The sequence below is a fragment of the Rhinatrema bivittatum genome, chromosome 8 (genome assembly GCF_901001135.1).
Source record: "Rhinatrema bivittatum chromosome 8, aRhiBiv1.1, whole genome shotgun sequence".
Classification (NCBI taxonomy): domain Eukaryota; kingdom Metazoa; phylum Chordata; class Amphibia; order Gymnophiona; family Rhinatrematidae; genus Rhinatrema; species Rhinatrema bivittatum.
Genome location: NC_042622.1, coordinates 205,937,769 through 205,961,255, shown reverse-complemented (window position 1 = coordinate 205,961,255; position 23,487 = coordinate 205,937,769). Strand labels below are relative to the sequence as shown.

The following is a 23,487-nucleotide window of genomic DNA, read 5'->3' as shown; positions in this document are numbered from 1 at the left end:
ACAAGGAATCAGAATAATGGTCCACAGAACGCATGCTCCAAGCAGCAGAGTGCCAGACAGCCACCATAAGACCTAGCCAGGCAAAGGTTGCTCACTGCGCTCTTACCTGTTCTTGTTAAACTGGATGGCAAAGTCGGTCATGTGCTGCAAAGCCTTATTGGTGAAGTTCATGTCCATGTAGATGTGGCCCTGCCGGTGGGAAAAGGTGCCCGAGATCTCCAGGCCTTTGGCCTTCACTGCGGGCAGCCAAACCTGAAACGGAAATTACAGAATCCAAATCTGTGCAAAGGGAAGCTGCACATAGCCAAATCTGCTGACAGCTCCGTGAAAAACAACAAACTTCCCTAAGGGTGTATGCAGATCTTTATTTATTTATTTTAGCTGTCTAGCTTGTAGCATCCCTTTTGCTCACTATCCTTGATGGTCAAAACCAGGATCAGACAGTTTCTACGCAGAGGATGGAGCCCATGGACCAATATTTTACCTTTTAGAGATCTATAGTGATACTTTATCACTTCTGGCCCCAACACATGTTTGTGCTATGCAGAGAAAAGCCTAGTGCACACAGCCTAAAAGACACTGAAGGCCCCAGTGTGTAATAAAATATTTCCTAATTTCACAGACAGATTCCAGGAGGCCCTCCAGACTTATTCTGCAGAGCAGAAAGGTGGTTCATTTGCAGACCTCCTGATAGGGATCACAGAGATGAATTCTGTGAGCTAGATTTTCACTATATATACTGTTTCCCTGAGGGAGGTTTTCAGAATTGGCACCTTGTGTGTCACTGTTCATTGTGCCTTCCTGTTAAATGGCACAACATTTTCCTTGATCCTCTTTTGATCTCTAGTAAACCATGGACTGTTCACAGAAACAAGATTATTTTTGTAGAAAGATAATCCTTCCCCTCTAAGGAGGGAGGTAGGAAAATAGGAATACAATTCTGGTTCTTAACACAGATCAGGCAATCCACTACTTTACAATCCCACTGGGTACCAGAAACGAGCACCAAGTCCTTACGTACAGCTTTTGGCGTCACAAATCCTCCCGGCGCAATGCCAATGCCAGCCGAAAGTTCAAACAGGTCGTTCAGTCCACTGCTGACCACAGCCGGAGTGGGTGAAGGAGCAAAGGTGGCAGGTACGGAAGATGGAATAAAAGTCTGTCCTACCTAGGGGTGGGGGGAAAAAAAAACAGGAATACAGCAGTTATTAGAACATAAAACACCAAGTGCTGGACAGCCAGAGAAACGTGCTGAATATTTCACAAGAGCTGCAAAGCCTCTCTGTGGATATCAATCGCACTGAATAATGCATCCCAACTCCCACATTCTCCGCATTCCCGCGCCCGAGATTCACTTCCTCTATTATTTTGCTGTCAGCCTGAACTGCAGAGCAGTTTTGGTAAACGCTAAAAAGAGCCTGCTTGCGTTTCAAAGACAGGAGGGGAGGACGGGGAGAGCCTTCCTTGAATGTACTGGGATAATCACGGGGCTGAGGTGATGGCAGTGTGAACTTGGTATTTAAAGAGAATGGAAACGTCAGATTTTGTACACTCATTGTGTGACCCTCATCCCTCCCAAATCTCTGACTCAAATTTAAGCTGTACTGAGATGGCCACCATTGGGTTACAGAAAATCAAATAAGGCTAGAGCAACCTTCTTTATTAAAAAGTATCTCTCGTTATAATCCTGGGGCTTTCTGCTGGATGCTCTGTACAAGCTGTCAGCGCACTCCTGCAGAACGTGGAGCTCTACAATAGGCCCAGAAAGGCCTGCTGCCAGCGAGACAGGGGGAGGGGATGTGTGCAGCTAGCCAGGCTTAGGAACTATCTTCCATCTGTCAGGAATGAGAGAGAGAGATCGGGGAGAGGGGGATGGCCTTTGGTGAGGCCCCGACGTAAGAAGGTGTGCTTGGCTGTTTCTGGGCACACAACGTTGCTTTAGATTTAACAAGGAGTTTAGTGCACATAAAATGTACACACAAACAAGAGTAAAACTATGCACACAAATGAGCGTTCCTCCATGCAAACCCCAAGCTGCTCCCCAATGCAGAGAGGTGCATATGTTTACCTCATGTTTTCTTAAACTGGAAATGTAACTCCTGGTCCGGGGGTGGGGGAGGGTAAAGTATCCGGGGTTAGTGTTAGTCTTTGGGGCTTAATTTGGAGTTTGTGGTGCAGGAATCCTGTGCTTGTGTTTTGTATGCACAAGACATGACCATGAGTCAGAAATGTCGAAGTTGTGCTTCTAAAAGTGGTTGAACTGTATGGCACAGACTGCAATGCATTATAAACCTGCTCTAGAGGGAGTATCTCTAACAGGGGTGCTCAGTCTCCCAAATCCTTTCAATATTTGCAAGTCTCTCTTGAGACTTCAAGCTAGGTATCCTTCATTTCCGTGATGCAGAAATCTGGCCACTGGGATTGGATTACCTTCTTATTTCATACTGGCCTGCACATCAGTATGATTTTCAGCCCATATCTGTTTGAACCAATGACTTAAGGAGAAGAATAAGGCTTCACACCACCCATGCTAATGGTTTTCCAATTGTAAAAGCAATCCCTGAAGCTTTCCATGACTTCACACAGCAAAACACAAAACAAAGCCACTAGTGGAACTTACTGCTGGGCTCCCACCAATGCCTCCTCCAAGGTCACTGCCGAGCTAAAAAGAAAGACACAGAGGGGTCACGGAGGGATCGTCAACTGATGCTGCACAAAAGGCTGTTTTACTGTCGGTTATCTTTGCATTCTGCAAAGAAGATTTGTCTACTTGAATGGGTTGGCAAAATGACAGCTCTGTGGCCCATGGGGAATACAATTATACTGGCTGGCAGAAAAAGCTCAGCCGAAGAAACCATGCTAAAAAGCTGGCGCACACAAAAATGGCGGTTTCCGGGCTTGATAGCAAGCACTTTCCATGATGGTGGCTGGGACAACCTCAGCACAAGGGGAAAGATAGGTTAGGGCGGAGAAGAAATCTCAGAGCAATACGGTTGATGAAAAATGTCATTGGGTGAAAATGAGGCCTTCGGGGTGCTAATGTCAGGTTTCTCACGTCATTAAATCTGACCCTTTCATACCAAAGATAAAGCACCTTACAAATATCTTAGATAATGTTTAGTTCTACTCCGGCCCTTCTCCCTCTTCACTAGTCAGACCCTTCAATTAACACCCCCCCCCCCCCCCAAACGTGTCATTTTCTGTGCATTTCTGAACCCTGGAAAAGAAAAAAATGTGTTTGAAAAACATTTCAGCCCAATGACTTTATTTTTTCAGTTAACAAGTGCTGGGCTGGGCTGGAGGCTCAGTGGCTATGCTGCCTTGACGACAATGCATGCGGTTTCAATTCCCAGGCCAGCTGGGAAGGCAGTCTCAGCCATTGCTCAACAGTGACACCTACTGGTCGGACTCGGGATTCATGCGCACCAGGCCCTGAAGGAAGAAGCAGTTTGTGGTCCCTGGCTAAAGGAATGGTTGGATAAGTTTGGGGGGGGGGAAAGAGGAAGCAGCAGGCTGGGCAGGTTATTAAAAAAAACAAAACAACCCCTTCTGGGTAGTTGCAACCAAAGACTCATGGCACCATAGGACAACAGAGGTCGGGTTTTGATTGAGGTGGAAGCTCAAAGTAGCAGAAGGAAACGTCTGGGACAAAACCTAAAAAATTAACAAATGATGTAAAAAGAAGAATATATTATAATAAGTGCTGCATTCCTTCTTCAGAAGAGTCTACCTCGTTTGGACTGTCCCACTCTCAAACTTCAATCCTTATTTCTCCTTGTGATGTATATCCATTTAATTGGCGTTGAGGAAGCTGCTTCTTACAATACAATAAGGCCATTTTGTTAAGTTTGGACTGCCAAAAATACTCATTTCAGTTGCCAATCTTCCCTTCTGAATTGCATTGAATGACACTTATTACAACAACATTCAAGTTTTTGGTTTTTTTTAATTTATCTGGGCTAAGGCCATAATACAAAAGTGCATAGCTTTTAGAATTAAAGAGACAGAATTATCAGAAATTAAATGTATTGGGGAAAAAAAGAAAACTTGGAAAAATAACCAAAGAGGAAACAATAGCATAAAGAAATGGGTAAGAGGCTATTTTAAGGTATCTAATACTAGTGCTTTCAAAATAAACCCTAGGACTTCCAAGACAGAGCCACCTTAACCTTAGCATCATTGTACTTTGGACTGGGAAGCTGATGTTGCTGAGAGCTGAACTGCATGGCTACCTGCAAAGGTACTTACTGGGTCAAGGATTCTGATACCCTGCAAGCTCTAAAGCCCCTAAGATGCACCATGCTGGGTTAGACCAAAGGTCTACCAGTATCCTTCAACTCCTTTGGCAGTATCCAGTTTAGACAGGCACTTTACAGAGCAAGAAAGCTTGGCAAATCATTGTACAAACAGTTCAGTACATTTTTAATTACTTTTCAGCTTGGATAATGCCCAGAGATCAGATCAGCAGATATTAGCTGTGGGAATGGGATTTCCTATACGGCTTGCAACACAGCTGACTGGTATAGAGTGGACCCCCAAAAGACAGAAACCGAAAACAATGAAAGCAAATGTAGACCCCAAGACCCAGCTAATCTATCTCCGCCTGACGCAGTACTGCAGAGCCTACCGCCATCTCAAGCTTCACCCTCACAGCCACTGTGCTTATCCCAGGCTTTCTTCAATTCTGTGGCTTGTCTGGCCTCCTCTGGGAAGCTGTTCCAAGTGTTTACTATCCTTTCACTGAAGAAATATATTATACCCAGGCCTACACCCCCCTTTAAGTCGCATATCATAGAAACATAGAAATGACGGCAGAAGAAGACCAAACGGCCCATCCAGTCTGCCCAGCAAGCTTCACACATTTTTTTCTCTCATACTTATCTATTTCTCTTAGCTCTTGGTTCTATTTCCCTTCCTCCCCCACCATTAATGTAGAGAGCAGTGATGGAGCTGCATCCAAGTGAAATATCTAGCTTGATTAGTTAGGGGTAGTAACCGCCGCAATAAGCAAGCTACACCCATGCTCATTTGTTTTTTCCCCAGACTATGTTATACAGCCCTTATTGGTTGTTTTTCTTCTCCCCTGCCGTTGAAGCAGAGAGCTATGCTGGATATGCATCGAAAGTGAAGTATTAGGCACATTTGGTTTGGGGTAGTAACCGCCGTAACAAGCCAGCTACTCCCCGCTTTGTGAGTGCGAACCCTTTTTTTTTTCCTTCTCCCCTGCCGTTGAAGCGGAGAGCTCTGCTGGATGTGTGAAGTATCAGTTTTTCTTCTCCCCTGCCGTTGAAGCAGAGAACTATGCTGGATATGCATTGAAAGTGAAGTATCAGGCTTATTTGGTTTGGGGTAGTAACCGCCGTAACAAGCCAGCTACTCCCGTCTTTGTGAGTGCAAATCTTTTTTTCCACATTTCCTCTTGCTGTTGAAGCTTAGAGCGATGTTGGAGTCACAGTAACCATGTGTATGTTTATTGAATAAAGGTATTGTCTCCAGGCAGTAGCCATCATTCTGGCGAGTCACCCACTCTTCATTGGCGGCCTCTTGACTTTATGGATCCACAGTGTTTATCCCACGCCCCTTTGAAGTCCTTCACAGTTCTGGTCTTCACCACTTCCTCCGGAAGGGCATTCCAGGCATCCACCACCCTCTCCGTGAAGAAATACTTCCTGACATTGGTTCTGAATCTTCCTCCCTGGAGCTTCAAATCGTGACCCCTGGTTCTGCTGATTTTTTTCTTATGGTAAAGGTTTGTCGTTGCCTTTGGATCATTAAAACCTTTCAAGTATCTGAAAGTCTGTATCATATCACCTCTGCTCCTCCTTTCCTCCAGGGTGTACATATTTAGATTCTTCAATCTCTCCTCGTACGTCATCCGATGAAGATCCTCCACCTTCCTGGTCGCCCTTCTCTGTACCGCTTCCATCTTGTCTTTGTCTTTTTGTAGATACGGTCTCCAGAACTGAACACAGTACTCCAGGTGAGGCCTCACCAAGGACCTGTACAAGGGAATAATCACTTCCCTTTTCTTACTCGATATTCCTCTCTCTATGCAGCCCAGCATTCTTCTGGCTTTTGCTATCGCCTTGTCGCATTGTTTCGCAGACTTCATATCATTAGACACTATCACCCCAAGGTCCCTCTCCTGCTCCGTGCACATCAGCCTTTCCCCCCCCCCTCGAATACAGTTCATTCGGATTTCCACTCCCCATATGCATGACTCTGCACTTCTTGGCATTGAATCTCAGCTGCCATATCTTCGACCACTCTTCCAGTTTCCTTAGATCCCGTCTCATTCTCTCCACTCCTTCTGGCGTGTCCACTCTGTTGCAGATCTTAGTGTCATCCGCAAAAAGACATACCTTACCTTCTATCCCGTCCGCAATGTCGCTCACAAAGATATTGAACAGGACCGGTCCCAACACCGATCCTTGCGGTGCACCACTTAAAACCGCTCTCTCTTCAGAGAAGGTTCCATTTACCATCACACATTGTCTTCTGTCCGCCAACCAATTTGCAATCCAGGTCACCACCTCGGCACTCACTTCTTGATCAAAAATGTCATTTCTACTGAAAAAATGCCTCTGGTGAACTATTAATACCTGCGCAATGTTACTAGAGGTGTCTTGTTTACTCTTTTTCATTCCTGGAAAAGTTCATGTGGCATCCTAGAATTTTGTAACGCTGTATCTGGCTCCCTCGGTGTCCTTAACCAGGAAGAGCATTCTACTCTGCCAAATTCTCTCATGCTTTCAGATTTAGCTTTTTTCTCTCTTTGTGAACCACAACTTACTTGTAAGCTGCAGGTTTCATGGCTCAGCAGCTCCCTAATACATGCACAGATCAAGCTCTGGGCCATCTGTCCTCCCTGAAGCTGGAATACACTCCTGGGGAGACCGACACCCTCGGCTGAGATAGGGCAGGATAGGAAGCTGAGAAATGCTACACAAACTCTGCAACCAGCAGGCCTAATAATAAAGATCATAAGGCTAAGGTAAGATCTCCAATGCAGCTTAATGGTCTCAGTAAAGCAAGATGTTTCTATAATAGTCAAGTTACTGTTGCCTATGTAATATTTATTGATGTTCCTATGTTCAGAAACTCTGTTTATTGTAACGCCTTAACCGCGACAGTTTTGTTCTTTGGAAACCGACCTGATTTGATACTTGTATTAAGAAGGTCGGTATATAAAAATCCTAAATAAATAAATAGTCAGACTCCTGTTTCACAAAATTAAAAAAATCTCTCAAATTCCTCGGACATGCTTCCTCCACCCAATCGCCAAGTTCTGTTACTCCTTTAAAACACTTCAGGCAGACAAATGAAATGCAAGCACATATTGAATCAATTGTACTTCAGACACCTTCCAAATATTAAACAGTCTCAGACCTAAATCTCCGAGTAGAGCAAAGAATCTGGACGGAAATTACAATCAAGTCTGAAAAGATTCAAGATTCGGCATAATTAGACCAGCTGCTCCTTACTGAAGCTTTAATAAGCTGGCAGCTACAAGCCGGGATAGCAAGCACAATACATTCTTTAGAGCTCTGGTGATTTAAAAATACACAATCCCTGGATGCGGAAGTCAGGAACCATTCCCAGATCTAGTGAAGAAAATCTGGGGCAGCTGGATCCAGATAATGGAGCAGGTACAAATACGGAACTTTGAAGGAGAATCGGTGGGGAAAGTTACCGACAGCCAAGACAGTCTGCTGCTGCTTTTAACAGAGTAGACAGAAATGGTAAAATCTTCTCTCTCATAGCGTAGAGCAGTTTTACTCTTAGATGGTTTCTGCACATACAACAACATTTGACATACAGGAAAGAGATACTTGAGATGCCTAATCTGTGACTTCCATATCACACCTGCTTGGCTTCTAAAGAGCAGAAATAAAAGTTTAACGAATGAAACCGAAAAACATATCTGGTGATACCTTTTTACTGGACCAACTTTATACATTTCTCAGCTCGTTTGTGAGAGCTAAAATGCTCTTCTTTAGGTCAGACGTTAGTTGAATAAAACGACATAACCTGATATATATTGTTTTTATTTCTTGACCTGTATTTCTGTGTATTCAAGTGGACTAACATAGCAACCACACTGCTTATTAAGAACATAAGAAAAGTCATGCTGTGTCAGACCAAAGGCCCATCAAGTCAAGCATCCTGACTCAGAAGGTGGCCAATCCAGGTCATTAGGAAGTAGCCAGAAGATTCCAAACAGTAGATCCAATTATTTGTTCCTCACTCCCGGGGATAAGTGGTGAATTTCTCTGAGTCCGCGTGGCTTTTTATGGACTTTTCCTCCAGGAATTTGCCTAAACCCCTTTTAAAAACCCAACTATGCTGGATGCCTTGATCATGCCCTCTCTCACCAAACTCCAACACCTGATTGTGGGTTCAGTGAAAAAAATACTCTCTCTGATTTGTTTATAACTGCTACCTGCTAATTTCATGGAGCGCCCTAAGTTCTATGTGAAAAATGTAAATAAATAATCCCTAATCACCTGTTCCACCCCACTCAAGATTTTATACACCTGTATCATAACCCCTTCTTAGTTGTCTCTTTTCCAAAGCAAGGTTTAATGGGCACCCCTTGGTACAATTTGAACCCACAATCCCTGGCTTAGAAGGTTAATGCCTTATCTAGTAGGTCCCTGCTTTATACTCTTATTGTCCTATCAAGCCTGTACCCTCGATAGAAAAAATATTAAGAAAAGCAACCGGGGCCAGGCTGTAAGAAGTGATTTTCATTAGAGAGGGGCTAAAAGACCATGACAACAACCAGAAACCTGATCCAAGTCCAGTCAATTTCCCATAAGTGGGAATTTATTGGAGCAGGACCCTAGATCCCAATGATGGGCTTGGCTGGAACTGGGGGAATGCAGCAAGGCCCCCCGATACAACAGAAACAGACCATGCCAGTAAATAAAGACCAGTTAGTCTGGCCTTTGTCTTTTCCCGTTGCAATACCACACAGCCTACTTGATTTTTAGCTTTACTTTCATTTTTTTCTCAACTACCCAAGGCTTTCTTGAATTCTTTTATGGTTGTTGCCTCCACCACCCACTACTCCTACTATTGGGAGGCTATTTCATGTATTCACCATCCTTTCCGTGAAGAAATGCTACCTAATGTTATTCCAGAGTAACTTCTAGGAGCCTCCTATACTATACCTACATAGCCAGTGAAAAACTATCAATTCTATTGACTTATTTATACCTTTGATCATCCCTCTCTCTCCTCTATCTAGGTTCTTGAGCAATATTTCCTAGGGCTTGCTGTGCAGACTCTGTCTATATCCGTTGGATGGTACGGCCTCCAGAACTGGACTCAATGCTCAAGGAGAGATCTCACCAATATATAGAGAGGCATTACCACTTTGTTATTTTCTAGTGGTTAGGGCTCTCCCTAGATCCCTTAGCATTCTTCCAGCTTTTCTACTCTCTTGCTGCACTGTTCTGCAACCTTAAGAGAATCAGATATAACCACCAAGAGGCCTCGCTCGTTTGGTTCACACTAGTGCCTCACTCTCTTGCATGTCTGTGCCCCAAACGCAGGACTCTACACCTTTTTTGCATTAAATCTTTGCTGCCACACTTTTGATTCTTCACTTTTTCTCCTCCATCCGGAGTGCCCATCCTGCTGCAGATCTTAGTATCAGCTACAAAAAGGCAAACCTTTCCAGCAGGGACTGATCCCTGAGGCATTCCACTGATAAATGCTCCTTTTCTTTGGACTAAACTTCATTTGCCACTATCATCTGTTGCCTATCCCTCGACCAGTTTCTAACCCAGCTTACCACCTTAAAACCGACCCTTAGGGTTTAATTTATTTTTGAGCATTCTTTGTGGGACAGCCTTACTGAAATCTAAGTACAGGTTATCCGGTGTTTGTCCTTGATCTAAATCTTTGGTCACCCAGTCAAAGAAATAGGCCACATTTGCCTGACATGATCTCCCCCTCTGCTAAAACCATTGCTGCCTTGAGTCCTCTAATCGTCTGCATTCAAGATCCTTCCCATTCAAATGAAATCTTTAAGCACAAATTTGTCCCTTAATTTAATAATCCAAGCATTTTAGGACCTGAATGCTCAGAGTCACAACGGAGACTCTAAAGTCAATTTTATAAAGTAATTTATCAGTATAGAAAGATTCATTAAAGGCCAATTTTCATGCTCAGCAAGATGGCAATGATTAACTTCCTGTTCAATCTGCCCGGGAATAGCTAAAGCTAAGGCGCTCAACTCTGCTCTTTCCATTTAATCTCCTAACGCACTTCCCTTTCCTCTCTGCAACAGGGACGGGGCAAGGTGAGAGGATGGATGTGTATGAGAAATGAAATACAACAGGCGGGAGTGAGAGAAAAGTGCAGAGGAGACAGAGAGCGAGCAAAGAAACCAATTACCCATTGAGTGTCCTCTCCCATCTGCAGGGAACAGCAGGATGCAGGAGGAAAGAAGCAGACACATTAGTGGGGCTGAAAGCAATGGACGCTGAACAAAGTCCCTCTGAAGAGTCACAGCCTCATCCTTGTGCTATCTACGAAACATGACCTCCCCCACCCCCCCACTGGGGCTGTAGATGCTGAGGTGACAGAGGCACAGCATAACCTCCTTCCCAGAGCTTCTCACATGGTCCGGCCCAGCAAAGTCACAGAAAGCCTGTCGTAAGAAACCCTTCGTATGCATTAGACAACGACACTATCTAAACCTGGAATGGGCTGGCAGGGGCCTGTACCTGTCCAAATACAGAGCTAATCTATTTTACTGTCGCACTTATTTAACAAAACAGAATATAAATCAAACATACACGTGCACACACAAACGCGTTATTTGGATTTATTACCTGCCTTTTTAAATTCAAAATTCACTCAAGGCGGGGCGGCGTACAATCCAGGATTATGATACCAGTTTGACACAGAATAAGCTGAACAACATTATTTTTAGACTTTAGTATTAATGCCTTCCTTAAATCAACAGCTAATATGTAAGCCGCACTGATATTTTTAAATGGCATTGCAGTCACTCAAAAAAATGAAGTAAAAGTAAACTGTGAAACCTGGCAATGCGGGTAACAGCTCTCCCTCTGTCACTCACTGGGTGACTTTGGATGCATCCTTTCACCTCCCCGTGCTATCTCATAAACTGGACGCTCTTTGAGACAAGTACCTCGTTGCTAAATGTGTCTTACCATGCACAATGACAACACGCTTTTCTTGTACCGAGGTCTTAAAGGAGATGAATGGGGTTTGTGCAAACACACAGCTGAAAAGACTAGTTCTTTTTTAGTATTGTTTTATTGATGTCTTACTTATTTTCACCATCTTGAATATAAACTTGAAGGCACTGGTGCAGTGCATTGCAATGGCTGCTATCTGCTGGCAGTTGAAGATAACCTGAATTAAATAACTAAATAATGAAATTAGTGGAACAGTTTTGCACAAGAGAAGGAATGTGTATTTGTTTTTAACAGGCTTTGCATGAGAGATGCAAGCAGTTTGTATGGAGCAGCTCAAGGCCTAGCGTACCAAGATAACGGTACTTTTACATCATTAGTTTAGGTAAAAGGTTTAGTCCAAATAAGGAAGTCATCCCAAAACAAAAAACAGACACTGTTAGCAAAATCTGTATATAAGAATGTAATGTGTAACTTGAAAACTGCGAAGGCTTTGATGCGTCACTGTTAAGACGCTCTAAGTCACTCCCAGGAAAACTGTCATTCCTGTAAATTCTTCTTCTGCCTTTTACTTTGCTTTACTATAATAAAGAGTATTATTGAGAAATATAAAAACTGTGAGTGTTTTCTATAACAAACCAGCCGGCGCAGCGAAACCTCTGAGTGCCATAAGCCTCAGTTAGTAAACTGGGAACTTCTTGTGAGGTAAGAAAGGTAACAACTAGTAAAGTCCCTGCCCTGCTGGTAAGGCAGCTAATAACTAAATTGTCCCTGAGACAGCCGCCCTCGGGACTATAAACACAGTTCAAGAGCATTAGCGGAGTTCAATAGGTCAGACTTATCCTGCTGCCTGCATATGAACAGCTTTTAATGTTGCTCCATTTAGAAAGATTAAAGTAAACAAGCCTGCAAAACTTATATTCCTATAAAAGCTTTGATTTACAAATTTCATTTAATTCCATTTATAAATGTATTATACCTGATACTAAGCACAAAGTGGATCCCATAAAATTACTAAATGGTACCATGGACAGTTACAACCAACAAAACAAAGCAGACAGACAAGCACAAAAGCTAGCATTGCTCATCCCGGAACAGGCCTAATTCATACGAGCAATGATGCCAGCAATACTAGCAAGGACTATAACATCCAAGGCAGGAGGGGTCAATCAAAGCCAAAAGAAATCTGTCATCATATTAGGTTTGACTGACAACTGTTCCAGTCCCTTAGGTAAAAGCTTGCAGAGGAGCCAAGACAATTTGCTTTCTAAGTGTGAGGTAACAGGATTCCGAATGCAACTCAAGCCGAATGGAATTCCATAATCCAGGTGCAGAACAACTCAACGCGTACTACTTGGTCCACGTTAATCTCATCTCTTAAGGGTGTGACCGACAGTAAGGTCTGCTAGGAGTCCTCCCTGGCTTGTGATGATCTAAGCGCCGACACAAACTGGTGCCAAATGGTTAAGAATGATGCACGAGGTCTTAAATCTTACCCTGAAATCTACCGGTGGCCAATACAAGCCGTATGAAATTGGACTCCGATGGGTCACTCAATGCAGCTCCCGCTAGAAGCCTAGCAGGTGCTTCAGACTATATTGTGGAATACGCCGGCTGCTGGGAATTGCAGTAGTCTTTGTGATTGGCAATGACAGCACGTACTAGGATGGCTAAATCATACCGTTAGAAAATAAAACAGTTGACATTTCTGGCACAGACACATGGGGATCCGATTCTCCATCAAAAGCATGTGATCCACGTGAACTCCTAAACTATGTACTAATGGGGGAATTTTCAAATATCTGCGTCTGGTTTGTGCACATGAAAATAGCATACACGTGCTCAGTTGGCATGCACGCACAGATGCTATTTTGTAAATCTTGAGAATATGCACACACTTGCAGTGGCGTGGGTGGGGATTGCTTATGGGCGTTCTGGGACAGGGTTGGAAGTCCGTACACAAGCTGCTGTTTTGTAAGAGGTATGTGTGTATACACTACCAATTCTACACCTGCTAATTGACTAAAGACATTAAAATTGGACTTGTCTGCAGTTTCTGGGCGAGAGGCCTGGGTGACTGAAGGGGCTCAAAGTGAAGGGCTAGAGGGACGAGGTGAACTGGCAAGTCCAAGATGTGCATACTTCATAAAATAGCTGCTTCTGTGTCTAATCCTGGGTTATTGCAGGTGAATTGTTAATTGTTTTGGGCGTAAAATATATGCACCTAGTGGAGGTAATGTTAAAAGGAGTTACACGCGTAAATGTAACATTATTGCAGCAATTTGAAAAAGCCATTTGCTTGAGTCAAGTGCACTTATGCAAGTAAACCCTATACACAGTTCAATGGCATATGTTGTAGTGATTTTCAAAAGCCCTCTTACATGGGTAAAGTGCACTTACACCTGTAAAACCCAATTTTAAGCATGCAAATGCTTTTTAAAATCAGGCCCATTGATTTTAAATGCGTACAGAAAGCATACGTGCTCCTGCCTTACAAATATATGGGCTTACTCTTGGGGCAGAAATGCGAAGAATTTCATCAACCGTGCGGCTCTTCTCGCATAGTTTAGAAAATCCTACCATAAATGTGTCCGCTTACTCAAACAAATGGTGTACCATGGACAGCTTTGAAAGTTTGGCTGTAACTCTTGAGGTTGCAGAATTACTCCTGATAAGAGATAGCAAACTTGCCAAAGGCTCCCCCACCCCCAGCCCACGTCTGCTCACTCAGAGGAGTTTGGATTTTGCGGGATTAAGTTTTAATTAAAATGTATTCAGCCAGCTTGTGACTTCTGCAAGGCACTGGATGAGCTTAGAAATTGCCACTGCCTGATCTGACCATTCAATGACATGCCTTAATATGTATGACAGGCCCTACATAAATGTCAACAAGGAATGGTGGCAGGGGAAAGCCCTGAGGTACACCGCAGATGAGCTTCCTGAAGCAAGAATGAATGTCAGCCCGTAAAATGAATGGCTAGAACCATTTATGGCCGGTATCCCCTACACCACTGTCCTAAAGATGCTACGGTAAGACCCGATAGATAGCACGAGGAGAGAATTTCCATGCTCGGTTCTGAGGGAGCTTGCTTGCTGTTTTATGCCTCAGCCTGAATGCTCTGCTTCTAGATAAGTACAACAAAGTGATACACCTAGGAAAGATTAATTCAAACTGTAAGCGCCGGATACTGGGTTTCATATTAGGCGTCACCACCCAAGAAAAGGATCTCGGAATCATTGTGGACAACACTTTGAAATCCTCAGCCCAGTGCATGGCAGAGGCCAAAAAAGAAAACAATCAGCCTCATTCCCTAAGCCTCTTTAGGTAATTGAACGTGGAAAAACAATGGTTAAATGGCCTATCATGGGGATATCCAAAGAACATAAGAGCAGGAACTGCACTCAACAATTATAGTTCATGCAAGACAAGTGCAGAAAATATTTCATAGTCCATATGGTCTTTAAACAGAGATTTTATTATTAATAAAGTATTTAATTTAATTATTTATTTATTTATTAATAATGCAATCTCTGTTTGAAGACCATATGGACTATGAAATATTTTCTGCACTTGACTTGCATGAACTATCATGGGGATATAACATTTCAAACATCTTGCATTATTCCAGGTCCAGCACTACACGTGTTTAAAAATGAGTATTTGTCTCTCAGGGAAAAATATGGCGGCTTAGTGAATGAGGCTGAATGTTAGGTATTATTAGCAAAGGAATGGAAAATAAAACAGGGAATGATGTAATGCTTCTGTATCGATCTATGGTGAGACTGCACCTTGAGTACTGTGTGAAGCTCTGGTCACCGCATCTCAAAAAAGATACATGGGAACTTGAATAGATACAGAGAAGAGCGACCAAAATGATAAAGGGGATGGAAAGACTCCCCCCTATGAGGAAAGGCTGAAGAGGTTAGAGCTCTTCAGTCTGGAGAAGAGACTACTAAGAAGAGAGATGAAGTCGATAAAATCTTTAATGGGGGTCGAACAGGTGAACAGGGAACAGTCACTTACCCTATCAAATAGTACTAGAACTAAGGGACACTCCATGAAGCTAATAAATAGCATATTTAAACAAATTGGAGAATATTTTTTCATTCAGCGCACAATTATACTGTGGTATTTGTTGCTAAATAATAAATTGTTATTTTTATGCCACAAACCTTACATTTAAATCAGGAGGGTTTACAAGGAGAGCATGTCAAACCCTGGAAGAAAAAAAAAAAAAGAATACTATCAAAATAAAAAGGTGCAAAAAGCAAGTCACATGAATATCTCTAATTGGAAAAATCAAAGCAAACACCTTAAAACAACCGAGGGCTGATGCAGCACGAGAGAGAGAGAAAAAGAATGAGGAGATTCCGAGAGAAGCACCAGGCGAAAGGTACTGGGATGGCCAGAGAGGTGCCAAACAGTCAGAACAATTGGAGAAGTTAACGAGTGAGATATCAAACAGCAGCAATAGCGCAGCACAGGAGGATGAGAGCAATGTAAGGCAAGCCAGAGAGCTCAGTGGAACGAAGGGGGGGGGGGGGGGGGGGGGGCAGGAGATGGAGGAGCTGGTAGTTGAGCTCTTGGCCTATGTGGAGATGGAGATGCATGTGGGGTCCAGGAGAGAGAAAGACTTACCTAAGTGAAACCTGACGACCAAAGCAAAGAATATAAGTAAGATCAATACAGCCTGCATAAAGGGACCATCTATCGAATCAAATTTCAATGTCCGATGTCAATACTGTGCAGTGAAAACCACTGAGGGGATCCTTCCGACAAGGATGCAAGGCCAGAAGAAAAGGAGAAAGATAACTCCTCCTTGGGAAAAAAACACAGAGGAAGAAAATAAAATAACTGCGTTTCGAGGTGTCACTGGTAGACGAGTACCTCAAAGGATCGATGCAAAAAAAATAAAATAATGTGAATAATCCAAAACCACCAAGCTGAAACATGCTGCACTAACAGAAGACTAAATTCATGTACTCCAGAAGCACAAAAGAAAAGAGAAATGGGAGATATCAAAATAAAACATTGAGAGAGGACCCACAGCAATTTTACCTGGAAATGGGAAAGAACATTAATACAGTCAAAAAATATCAGCCAGCAAAGCTGAAAAAGAAAAGTTGTGGAGAAAGTTTTATGCGGATCCCACAGAACACAAGAGAGAAGCAGAATGGCTACAGGTGAACATGGAAAAGGCAAAGAGAGCTGGAAACCAGACCACGAAGAGTCCTGGCCCTGCTGGGAGTGCCCAACATTGTGGCTCAAACATTTAACATCTCTGATCAGACAGCCAGAACCAATACCACAATGGCTGAGAAGAACACGTCGCCTACCCAAGGGTCGGTGTGTGGCGGTAAATGAGTCACTTTATCTCTGGGCCCCCATTCTTTTTTTTTTTTTTTCACATTTTGAAATACATGGTTTATGACCGATGCATCTCCTTGAGGTTTACATGCAACATGCTATACAGAAAACCACAACAAAAATAAAGACACGAGGTATCTCTCCTCCCCAATTAAAAACAAAACAAAAAACAGCTTTTCTTTTCTCTAGAAGTCCATCTGTTTTGATTTACAGGCTCTGCCGCAGAAATAGAAGTGTTTGTTGTGTGGACGGCACTGTGTGGTAAGGTTTATGATGCCAAGAATAGCAGATGGCCAACTGAGTAACAGGACTATGCAGTAATTCTACTGGGGGAGCTCTGATGCTTCACCCCCCCCTCCCCCCGTGATGACGTCCCATAAGAGAGACGATGTGACAGCGGGCGGCAGCATGATAACCATCATGATCTTCCTCATGTCATCCAGGACAATGGGTTACTGCAGTAATACCCCACACCATCTGGCCTTAATGCTTACAGACCATCATCCAGGAGGGATCTATTGACAGGTTAAGCCAAGAACCAAATGATCAGTCAACTCTAACTGTTCTTGGTTTCAGTCAACCATTTTGTTCAATAGTATTACTTAGAGTGCTTTCCACTTAGAAGAGCTTTTCACCTATCAGATTAGTATCAACTCAAGATTTCTAAATTGGCTACACATTTCATGCCCTCTTATTCCAGATAAAGCACACTCTCCCACAGGGGGAACAGCAATGGGTTGTTCGATTGTACTGGAGGTTGTCTGGATTTTGCTATGAAGTTTCCAATTGAAAAAAGCTGACTGTAAGGAAGTTCTGAGTATGAAATTAACAAGGTACATTTTAAGAATCAATATAACTCTCCCCCCCCCCCCCCTGATTTCCCATCTCTGATTATTTAAGGTGCCCCGGTGCACTTTCGGCAGACGATGAACTGGGTGTCCCTTTAGTTCACGGGACCTCATTACAGAAAGGGGACGTGGTCGGGACATTAGAATAAAAAGACTAGGAGTTAGAAGAAATCCTGGGAGATTACTTGAAATAATTTCACGCTCTCCCTCTATGGCTCAGTTTATCCAACTGCAATACAAAGAATCCTTACTGTACTAAGCTTCTGCCTGTCCTGCAGGCTGACAGATCAGAGAGACTACAGGTATCGGCAGGTGTGTTTCTGAGATACAAGAAGAGGTCAATAATCAAAGGCACATAAGCAGGAAAGCTGGGCCGTTATCTGGCTACCTCCTGGTTTTCCAATATCCCTGCCACTTATCCGGCGTAATCTTTTTTTTGTAAATATCTTTATTAAGCTAAAGGGCACAAGACATCCATTTAGCTGGATAAGTAAGGGATGTTTTGGGTCAGAGCTGAGATAGCCAAATAACTTGTTCAGTTAATTCTGATATTTGAAGTTAACCAAATAAGTTATTTGCCTGTGTGTTGACATGGGCAAAAGGTGCTGTAAAGTCCCAGATAACTTTAACTTAACCAACAATATTCACCTGTTAAGTAGCAACTGCAGAAAGGAGAAAAAAAAAAAAGAGACATCTCCCCAGCAGGCCTGATTTCCGATCCCCACTCTAGTGAAAAGCTTGCTGGTCCCGTCTGTCAATCCTGGAGCCCCCAAGCCCTCCCCAAAATAAGTAAAAATTGTGGGCATTTTGGCCTAAATATCCTTCCATCCATTGCCCCCCCCCCCCCAAAAAAAAGTGTTTCCAAAAGCTCAGTCTGAGGGCTGCATCAGTATGACCCCCTTCTCCCACCAAGACGACCCTAACCTCTTCCCCTGGCCCCACCCCAAACTATGACTGGGAGCTCAGAAGTTGTGGCCAGCTCCAAGAATCTTTTTTTTTTTTTTTAATAGGTAAATACACTCCCATTTATATTAAGTGAACACATTTTGAAGTCAGCTGTTATTATACCCTTTGCAGTACAGCACATTTTTAACTTCCATATCTTGCAAATAAGATAATCACATCCTTTGTTAAGAGATACTGCTCAGTTTAGGTATCTCCCTCTACAATTTACTGCAAACAAGAGGTTGAAATAAATTCCTGGACTTGTCATCAATAACAGAAACAGACAATGTCTGTACAAAATAAAGGAATACCTGGGAAACATTTACCGCTCATACACCATGCATCCAAGAAAACAATCCAAAAATGCCATGCAATTACAAGACAGAATCCTCAAGCTCCAAGGGACTGCATCCTCTATGACTATTTTCTTCATTTCTGCAAGCTACACTCTCTGTAGGGTCACTTGATGACATCTCCACGAGAAAGACATCTTTAAGCAAAAATAATTCAAAACCATATCCATAGGCCACCAAATTTATCATCATCAAAACTGTAAAAACAAAGTCTATCAAAATAAAATAAGGCCAAGCTTAAAATCACAATTTGTCTCCAGTCCACGTCCTTCAGGCCAAACAATGCTTTACTTGATCTTCTTGAATAAAGCAAACTGGTACTTCCAATTGCAGAAAAAGGCACAGACTCGGGACTGGAGCAAAAATATTTCTAATAAAGGAAACAGTCACAAAAGCATAGCAAACGTTAGACATGTCACCCATATCACTTGCAGCAATCTATTACAAAAGTCACTGCTGAAAAAGGCAGGATGATAAGCGGCAGGCGTTAATGCTATCAAAATGAAAAGTATGACACTACTGAACAAGGGCAAACATGAAGATAAACCATTCTTCGTTAGAACCTCTGGCTTGTTTTATCAGTTGAACAAGACTTCCCAATCTAGATTTTAAGGTTATTTGATTTACCTTGCTGTAAGACATGTCTGTGAAAAGTGTGCGTCACAGTTTAAAAAACCAAAACCAAACCCGGATTGTATATCATGCACTGAACCGTTATCTTCACAACTGTGAGAGGATTATTCTGACCTTGGTCAATCGCTCGTGCTACTTTTCCAGAAAGCAAGTTTGCAACGAGACCACTTCAGCATTGCACAAGATCCTGGAGTTTTGCAGGAAGTTGCAATGCAAACTTCACACATCTGTGATAAGAGTTCAGAAGATGCTGGGGGCTAAAGCCCTTCAACTCTCTGACAATTTGGCTGAATAATAACTTATTGCCTTATACTCTAGCCACCCCTTCCTTTTTGTATGCTAGCATCGGCTTAATGCCTGTCCTCACTGGTCTCTGTTTACACGCACTCAGCGTGCCGGCTCCACCGCAACGGGCTTAGTCTCCAGTGAAAGACCCAATGTTTCTGGAGCAGGTGCGACGTCCAGCACAGCTGAACCTGAAGCAGTTCATAGCTGCTCACATTTTCAAGCAAATCTATGAATTCTCTGGATCCTCAGTGCAGTCCACTCTCCTTTCTCAGCGCTGCTTAGATGAATGGTAAGTTGTTCTGATACGGTTTCCTGCGCTGCCACTCACTGATTAATCTCTCTATCCGAACCGCATGCTTTTCAACACCATATTCCTTGAATAGTGCTGGTCAAGTTAGAAGTTTATCTGGCTAAGCCTAGCCAGATAACTTTGCAACCTAACCGGCTATACTGAAACTAACACGAAGGGACCAATTGTGGATATACCGTTTTCAGACTGGCGTAACTTTGGGACTGAATAAAGAAGTTGAGTGGGTGGTTCTGTTTGCTTGACATTTTGACATCTTCACGTTCCATTCGTGCCATTGTGACCTTACTACGATGGGCAGGTTTTATAACCAGGGGCGTTTGTAAGGTGACTGACAATGACTGCTCATTCAAAATGGCCGTTGACAAGGAGGTATTTGATCAGTAATAAGTACGTCTCTCTATGTTCACTGGAGATTATTACCATTATCTTTCTATCCTTTTCACATTTGAAGTGAAGGATACAATTGTCTTACACATTATCTAATTTGGATTTTATCGTTTTAGAGAAAGCTCGCACAAATGGTGCTGCAATAAACAAGAAGCCCCTGAAGCAGTAGTTCAAAACAAAACGATATATCGGGTGTTACAAATGGAAAGTATGCTTTATTTTTATGAGCAAAAAAAACAAAAACGTTTTCTTGAACTTTCTAGTATATTGGACTGATTGTTTACGACCTATCAGTGGTGAAAATACTGAAAATGTAAAAAAAAAAAAGTTTCAGCATCTGGGAGGTGTTATGAAAATCCTTAGTTTAAAAGAAATGTCATTGTTGGTATTCTCTGAATGAGTCTATTAATTGGATTGAAGATTCAATATTGTATATTCAGATGTTTCTTCTTTTGAGTTGCTTTGTAAGTCTGTATCATCTTGGACTTTTTTTTTTGCATGACATCTACTGAAATCTAGCCAGTTAGGTTGCAAATTATCCAGATAGACGTTTACAGATAACTTTATTTGGGGATAAGAAGAACATAAGAAAATGCCATACTGGGTCAGACCAAGGGTCCATCAAGCCCAGCATCCTGTTTCCAACAGTGGCCAATCCAGGCTACAAGTACCTGGCAATTACCCAAAAACTAAGTCTATCCCATGCTACTGATGTTAGTAATAGCAGTGGTTATTCCCTAAGTAAACTTGATTAATAGCAGGTAATGGACTTCTCCTCCAAGAACTTATCCAACCCTTTTTTAAACCCAGCTACACTAACTGCACTAACCACATCCCTTGGCAACAAATTCCAGAGTTTAATTGTGCATTGAGTGAAAAAGAACTTTCTCCGATTAGTTTTAAATGTGCCCCATGCTAACTTCATGGAATGCCCCCTAGTCCTTCTATTATCCGAAAGAATAAATAACCAATTCACATCTACCTGTTCTACATCTCTCATGATCTTAAAGACCTCTATCATATCCCCCCCCCCCCCCCCCCAGCCGTTTCTTCTTCAAGCTGAACAGCCCTAACCTCTTCAGCCTTTCCTCATAGGGGAGCTGTTCCATCCCCTTTATCATTTTGGATGCCCTTTCTCTGTACCTTCTCCATCGCAACTTTATATTTTTTACCACGATCTCCTAAAACCTTCACAAGACTCATACACCCTACACTGAGCCTGAAAATTGGGAATCAGCCTGGTGGCAGACGTGCATGAAACCTTCTGTGCAAATGGCTATTTTGCTCTGCACTTAATCAGGAATAAATAAAAGAGGCAAGGAAAAGCAAGACAGCCCTACGTTGCTCCGCAATACAAAAACCGTCCAGAAAAATGTCATTTACTTCAACGTACGTCATCCCGAATGATACAGCACACTCAGTCACTGCAAATAACTTTTTTTTTTTTTTTAGCCATTCTCAATTCCATGCCTTATTCATGAACCCCAAGGTGAGTCACAAAATAATATATAAAAATCATACACAACTGGTACATATTAAAGAATCAATACAGACACAATTCTGAAAAGCATAATCAATGTAATTAGCGCGATACCTAATCATTTAATATCCTAGAACATACATCAGTGTGTCTGGGATGCAGGGCTGGCGGAACCACTAGGCGAACTAGGCCTGGGCCTAAGGTGCTGACCATTAGGGGGTGGCGATGCAGCACCGCCGCTCGTGGTCCCACATGGCTCCCGCCCCCTAATGGGGGTGGCGGGGGGAGGCAGAAGGTGCCTAGGACGCCTAATCCCCCTTGCACTGGCCCTGCTGTGATGTCTTCCAATTTTAGCTTGTGTGCACAATAAAAGGCTTTATGGTGTCGCTAAGGGTGCGGCTGGATAACAGCTGCAGGTGCTGAAATCTTTCATGCCTTGAATAGCACAGAAAGGGCCCATCAGAAAAGCACAGCAGGGAGACTTCCAGTTTTCCTTTGGCTTCATTTAAAATCTCACCCCCAACACACAGAAACTCGTTCAGAAACACTTCCTGGTGAAACTATTAACAGATTCTCCTTTTATCTAGCACATTCTGTACAGCTTGCATGCTGTAAGATAGGTGGTTCAGGTATTTTAAGGATGATAGGGAGCAATATGTGCACCGGAAGCATCAGCTTTCTCCCTTTAAAACAGGAGATGTCTTAGGGCTCAGTTTTGGATCTGGTCCTCTTTAATATCTTGCAGAGCTTTCTCAGGGCTTTGGGCTGTTGTGACAGCTCCATGCTGACACTCAAATTGCAGTGCATCTGGGAGACAGATCACAGGCGAGGAATAACCACTCAATGTGGAAGCAGAAGCCGACTGGTTGTACCAGCACAGACAGAACGGATCCAATAAAAACTGAAGCTCTGTGGATTAGTTACGACAATACGCCACTTAACAGAAGAACATGCCATACTGGGTCAGACCAAGGCTCCATCAAGCCCAGTATCCTGTTTCCCACAGTGGCCAATCCAGGTCACAAGAACCTGGCAGGATCCCAAGCGGTAGACAAATTCCAAGCTGCTTATCTCAAGAATAAGCAGGGGATTTCTGCAACTCTGCCTTTGCCTTAATAGCTGTTAATGGACTTTTCCTCCAGGAACTTGTCCAAACCTTTTTTTTTTTTTTTTTTTAAGCAGCTATAATAACAGCTTTCACCACATCCTCAGACAATGAATTCCAGGGCTTAATTATGCGTTGAGTAAAAAAAAATATTTTCTCTTATTAGCTTTAAATGTATTACCCAGTAAACATCATTGTGTGCTGGATCCTCTCATTTCAGGGATAAATGTTTCACTTAAACCCCGCCCCCCCCCACAAAAAAACCCCAACGGTTTGGTAATAAAATTAAATGACAGTTACCTATATCTATCCATATATCTGCAGTGGTACAGGGGGGATGGAGGGGGATCTGTATTTATGCATCTAAAGCAAAAAATGACTTAACTATCATCCATACATTGGTAAGTGAGTGGATTGTTGTAATTCACAGTATCACGGGCTGCCAAGTTACACCTTTAGACCCCCTTTAAGTACTTCAGAATACTGCAGCCAGGCTACTGATGAGGGCAACACCAAAAGGGGCTGTGTGACACAGATCCTAAGAGAGCTTCACTGGCTCCCTATTGTAGACAGTGTGAAATGTAAGATCTTGA

General features: G+C 42.8%; 1 protein-coding gene across 2 annotated transcripts in view; it reads right to left on the bottom strand.

The window, feature by feature from the left end:
- Positions 1-23,487, bottom strand: part of AP2B1 (adaptor related protein complex 2 subunit beta 1) — a 340,179-nt gene that overhangs the window by 102,409 nt on the left and 214,283 nt on the right. The window contains exons 15-18 of one of the 2 annotated variants that reach the window (XM_029612743.1): positions 10,408-10,428; positions 2,621-2,662; positions 1,022-1,168; positions 107-252 (exon numbers count right to left, since the gene is read on the bottom strand). In XM_029612743.1, coding sequence (XP_029468603.1) covers positions 107-252; positions 1,022-1,168; positions 2,621-2,662; positions 10,408-10,428 — 356 coding nt within the window. The remainder of the gene's footprint in view (positions 1-106; positions 253-1,021; positions 1,169-2,620; positions 2,663-10,407; positions 10,429-23,487) is intronic. The other variant, XM_029612744.1, reaches the window with a different exon arrangement.